Here is a 6,000-nt window from a genome sequence, read left to right on the forward strand (position 1 = left end):
ACCATATTCACCAGAAATTACCGGAATAACTGAAAAAACTCAAATACAACTGGATATCAAAGATTTAACATGCTGTATACATTAACATGAGTTTTACATAAATCAGTACATAGCATTAGCATGTATTAGGAAAACATATGAAAAACATGGACTATGCACAAGAAAATACTTACCTGAACCAGCATCATTATTTCTAATATTGGGGTTTATAAATTCTGATTGATGATCCATCAAATTCATAGCAGGATTTCTGAATATAGAATTCTCTCACCTCCCATTATTCATAACTGATGTTTGGGAAGGAGGAATCGCCACCCAGCACCCACCGTCATAAGAGGAAGAGGAGGCATTATTGATTCCTTGATGGGTTGAACATAGGTGTGTGCAATGGGGCGGCGCCCCATTAAAAAGCCCTGACCTGACTCTGACCCACTGAGCATAGGCGAGTGATGATAGGTCTTTCCTATTCCCCCCCCCCCCTCCCATTTCATTTAGTGATTATGGACATGGTGAAATGCACACGTAATTATTGATGATTTGATAGAATCTGCTGCAATACAGAAAATTGGAAAAAGTAGCCATTAATCTGAGCTAGAACTTCTCCTTGTACAATTCAAAAGAACAATTCTTGTGGAAAAAAAAAAGATCATCATTTAAAGGATGCAAGGAAGGTATACACAAGAGAAATTTCTCAAGCAGTATAGTTTTAATCAGTACAAAATTTGAATCACCAGTTTTTTTTCTGAGTTCAAATGTGCATTGAGATCATGATCTGTACCTCTGTGTAAGAACTACTATATGGAACTCAAAATTCCAACTGCCCTCTATAGAGGCATAATGAAATAGGAAAATCTCTTCTGAAGGGCACATTGATGCAGTAGGACAAATGAGAGAAAATAAAAACTCAACTTTCTAGATCACCCTGCTGTATATTTCCATTCAAATAAATCTCTTCTTATTGCAGCCTGTAAAACTTATGGCGATGAAGTCTGGCTTGCCTTGCCAGATATGAGGCCAAATGAAGCTAGAGAAAAATTGGCCGAGTGATTCCTTGATTGAAAATATCATCCTTAATAATTGTTCATGCTGGGAAGGCTTTCTAAAAACAATGCCCTGGCCTTTGCATCAGTTGAAAAATGACCTAGAACAGCAACTGTGGCTGTGCTGCTTCCAAACTTCTCAATACCCCGAGAAATCATGCACATATGGCTAGCCTCTGCAACAACTATCACGTCCCCGCCAAGAAGAGGTGCAACTGTCTCAGCAACTTGTCTAGTGAACCTCTCCTGCACCTGCAGCTTGAATCCATAAAAGTGCACAATTGACTGAAGAAGGGACTTCCCAATGGGATGTACCCCTTCAGCAGAAGAGTAACCTATATGCACTACTCCATGAAATGGAAGTAAATGATGTTCACATTGTGACCAAAAGGGCAAATTCAGCTCAGAATGGATCTGCCTGCTTATAATTGAAGTGCCATTTGATTTCTGAGGTCCTGCTTTATTACAAACAAATGAGTTCAGCTTCATATCCATATTACAGTTCTGAAAATTCATCAGCCAGTTCAAGAAATGAGCGGGAGTGCAAGCAAGCTCTTTCCTTAATGGATCTTCGCCCAAGGATCTGATAATGGAAGTGACTGCACTAACCATACTAGGAGGGTGTGCCTTTCCAACACTGGATGAAATTTTATTCAATGTGGAAGCTTGAGACGGGCACCAATGATTGCTCGAGTTTCTCTTTTGAATTTTATCAGCAATTGAGCTTCGAAATTTCAAAAGACTAAATAACTCACCCCAAATATTAGCATCTTCATCTTCAAAAACTCCAGATCCTGAGGATACCAGCCCTTTTATCCACCCTTCAGTTGATGAGTCCAGGAACATAGACTCTAAAGCGGGAAAATGTATGTGATGACACTGAAGAATCACAGCAATACCAGCTGACTTTAAGGAATCTTGCAACGCTGAACACATGTCATCAGCTAGCCGTTGGGGATCCTGGAGGCGCTTAGCAAAAACATCAGCAACCCGAGAAAGCTTGCTAAGGCCAACAACTCTCTGCCCAGATGGAACATAGCCCACATGACATTTCACCTGGAATGGTAGCAAGCACGACTCACAATATGAAAAGAGGTCAAGATCACGAACAATAACAAGACCCCCTGCTCCTCCAGCATGGCCAATTCTATTATTGTCTAGACCTGCTTCTGGAAAAATAGCACCTTCTATAATGTCTTTTGCGTTCCGTTTGTACCCTGGAAAAGTAAGAACTATATCAGCACATCTTATAATAATTCATCAAAAAGAATCAACTATCAACTGTGAATGACATAGACTACTAAATGGACTTGGCTCATCAATATATGTCTAAAACAACTTATGTGCCATCAAGCTAAATTTCTAACAAGCTAAATTTCTAACACAGTGGACTGCAAAATTGAGTATAGAAGACTAGGAATCTAAAACTAGATATCTTAACATCCAAAAAGTCTATTTCAAACATTCATTTATGCCCTTTCAAGTTATCAATTACAGCCTGAAATGGACAGGTTGATAACAATCATATCGCTACCACATAGCTTTCAATTATCAACTTCTCAAGCAACAAATAATGAATCTTGGCAGTTACTCTTTAGGCATAAAAAGTAAGACAACAAACAGATCACAACAAACTCGATATACAAAATAACTGAATAGGTGAACATCATACATTCCTCCATCCACTCCAGATCTGTAGTTCCCAATAATGGCTAAAGGAGAAGCATTATAGTGCAGGGTTTTTCATCATTCGTTCCACCTTCCACTCAAAATCATTATAATCTAGAGGAAAAGCACAGGGTTCTTCACATGCAATCTACCTCAGTCCCGGGATTATCTATTACCAAAATTAATACAATAGCCACTAGAGCTACAAGCATAAATCTAGGAAAAGACATAAATTACTAACTGCAGGTTCTTCACACACCAAATTTTCTTCTTCAAGGGCTGACTTAAAAATATATATCTTATTCTCATGATCCCATTGACCGAATACAGCTCTTTTACGGCTTGTTTGGTAGACGGCAATAAGACTGCATAGTGTAATTTAACAGTTTTTTTTATCTTAAAATCCATGGTAATGCAATCACATTACCAAACTTGTATGTTCTCTATAAATTATCATGACCCCTCAACTGCTAGTGAAAATTAATGGTTAAAAAGAGATACTTTGAGGTGAACTAGCATTACCAAGGGTATTGATCAACATAGGATTCTAATTACAAATTCACATAGGAATTCATTCTTATTTAAGTGTCTAATTCTCTTCTCCATTTCAACAAATAAGGCAATCATTGGAAACAAAAATAATGATACCATAATTAAGAATTGAAAGAACATTATCCAATGCTCTATTTACAAGATTATGTTTTAAAAAAAAAAAAAAAAAAAGATAGCAAGAAGGGAAACAGAAACATAGCAAAATAATTTCCTAACTTCACACTTTCCACTTTCCCTCTTTTGGGTATACTATATATATCATCTATCAACATTCTTTATCCCATTTATTCTTTGACAATAATACAAATCAAATCTATTAAAACAAGAACTTTACTTTATATAAGCTTCTTTATGTTAAGCACACAACATATAACAGCTCCCAATTACATACTCCCGTAGAGCCCCTACAAAAAAAAATGTTACAACCATAACAGTCACACACTCACAAACAATTTTTTTAATAGGATGATCAGAAAAAGTTGTCACGTGTTCTAATAACATCAAAATGATTTTCTAACATTCTTAAAGTCTTATGTTTCAATAAAATCATATCATATTCTTATTTATTAGAGGTCGAAACAATTTTACAACTATATCATATTCTTATTTATTAGAGGTCGAAACAATGTGACAATTATATCGGAACAGTTTAAACATCAAAGCTGAATCAACAATCACCTGTAGTAGCGTGTCGAAGCGCTTTGGCAACACGAAGCGGAGTCTTTTTAATCCCTTCCCTATTGATATCTTCACCCAAACCTTGCAGCAAAACTCTAACAGCAGCCTGAATTTCTGGTTCTTCTTCTTCAACACCCAAGTTCAAAGTATTTTCAAGTTCCACGTCAAAATGACCCTCATCTAAAGCGCCCATTGAAAAACAACAACAAACCCAGAAAATATATAATCTTTTTGCACCAAAAATCCTAACAAATAACAACCAAAACAAAATCTGATTGATACCCAGATGAGAAAAGGCACAGATTCAAACAAATCAATCAGAAATCAGGTAAAAGCAGTGCAAAATCTTAGCCCCAGATGAATAAAATTAAGGAAGAATGAATCAGAAATTTGTTGTATGATTCAATATTCATGAGAGAAAAAGACAAACATGCACCCTATCTCTCGAAAAGCACGCTTATGGAGAGAGAGAGAGATGGTTAAGATGTGGAGAAGGCGAAAGGAGGAATGGCGCAGGGTCAGTTGGGGCTGAAGCAGTATTATATAGGGTTATTTTGGCTGTGTCTCACAATGTGGGGCTACCTTAAATTGGTACTAGATCTTGAAATTTTATGGACTTTTTTTTTTTATTTAATTACTCAATTTTGATTTAAGAAATTTCTGAAAACCAAGCTAGGTTGAATTTACTAGTATTTTTTTTCCCCTATGGGAATTGTTTGGTATGTGAGAGTTTAGGAAGGGAATCGGATTTTAAATCTAAGTGGAGGAAAATTCTACATTCGTTTCATTGGGTTTGAGAATAAAGATGGGAAGGAAAATTCTACGTTCGTTTCATTGGGTTTGAGAATAAAGATGGAAATGAGAATGGAATTATATTCCTCTATTCCCAACAAAATATTACCGAGGAGGTAAGTATGGAGTTTTAGGAATAAGAATTGAGAAAATGTGGAGAAATGACAAAAATGTTTTTAATGATTTGGTAAGTAGAGAAATAAAAATGAGGTTAATTTTGTAAATCTATAGTATATTCCATACATATCTATTTACATCTAAAGAAGAGATTGTTCTTATTTTTATGAATTCCCAACGACATATTCCCATTCCTTCTCCCAGCATCTATCCCCCAAATTCTCATTCTCATTTTCACTTACTCTATAGTAGGTAAGATGAAGGGCACAAGGACGGAACCCCTAATGGGATAACCTAGCCCAAGTTAACAGGTTAGAAATTTTAAATGAGTGGGGGGGAGGTAAGGAAATTCCCTCTCACAAATTGTTATTAGCGGGGATTGAACCTCACTTCTTTCCACTAAGACAAACTATCAATAGTTATCTTTCAAACAATATTATGGAGCATACAAACAACTACTACCTCCGTTTCAAATTATTTGAAATGATTTGACATAAAATATGAGTACAAAATGTCTAATCGTTGCAAACCTTTTAAAATGAAGGTAGTAGTACATTTAATTAGTGATGTATATAATACAATATTGCTAATGTGACAGTTTTAAAAGGAGATGTATCATGGTGTGTAATACGATGGAGGTGTGGATAAAAATTGTACCATCACAACTACGAACTGGGTGTGAATTTTAGGATACAGCTGCTTATACCTGCCCCGCCTATATCCGCCCACTATGGGCTGATAAGCGAGGGGAATCTTATAGCGGGTAATAGGTGGTGTAGCTAACGTGAATATTAGATGGAGGTGGATTTTTCTAAGTTAAGGAAGCAATTGATCAACACCTCATATTATCATTTGTATCAAAATTTTGTAAGACATATGGAGTCTACTAATGCATAATTATATTATGTAACTATATTAGTTTGGAAAAAATTATTTTAATAATCTCAACTTTTGAGCAAATTTGTAAGACATCAAGCCCTAGCCCCACCTAGATCCCAAACCCAACCATGCGTAATTCCCTTGAAAACGAACCTAAGTTTAAATGTGGTGGTTTTGTGGGAAAGGGGTGGGGCTGCGGTGATTTTGGGAAAGGAATGAAATGATTCAGAAGTTTCAGGGAAGGGGTGGGCTGCGTGTTTTTGAGGGAAAGTAT

General features: G+C 36.3%; 1 protein-coding gene across 1 annotated transcript; it reads right to left on the bottom strand.

Moving 5' to 3' along the window:
• Window positions 1-562: 562 nt before the first annotated feature.
• Window positions 563-4,886, bottom strand: LOC110703421 (GTP cyclohydrolase 1-like). Its single transcript, XM_021881230.1, has 2 exons — window positions 3,939-4,886; window positions 563-2,257 (listed from the first exon to the last, which is right to left on the bottom strand). The coding sequence occupies exons 1-2, from the start codon at window positions 4,129-4,131 to the stop codon at window positions 1,071-1,073; spliced, it is 1,380 nt and encodes a 459-aa protein (XP_021736922.1). The 5' UTR covers window positions 4,132-4,886; the 3' UTR covers window positions 563-1,070.
• Window positions 4,887-6,000: the final 1,114 nt, after the last annotated feature.

This window comes from Chenopodium quinoa, unplaced genomic scaffold, assembly GCF_001683475.1.
Source record: "Chenopodium quinoa cultivar QQ74 unplaced genomic scaffold, ASM168347v1, whole genome shotgun sequence".
NCBI classification, from domain to species: Eukaryota; Viridiplantae; Streptophyta; class Magnoliopsida; order Caryophyllales; family Amaranthaceae; genus Chenopodium; species Chenopodium quinoa.

Bases quoted from the DNA above. Each gene is read 5' to 3' on its own strand.
- LOC110703421 (XM_021881230.1), bottom strand. From the start codon at position 4,131: ATGGGCGCTTTAGATGAGGGTCATTTTGACGTGGAACTTGAAAATACT. The intron at 2,258-3,938 runs GTGATTGTTGAT...TTACTTTTCCAG, and splicing joins GCTTCGACACGCTACTACAG to GGTACAAACGGAACGCAAAA.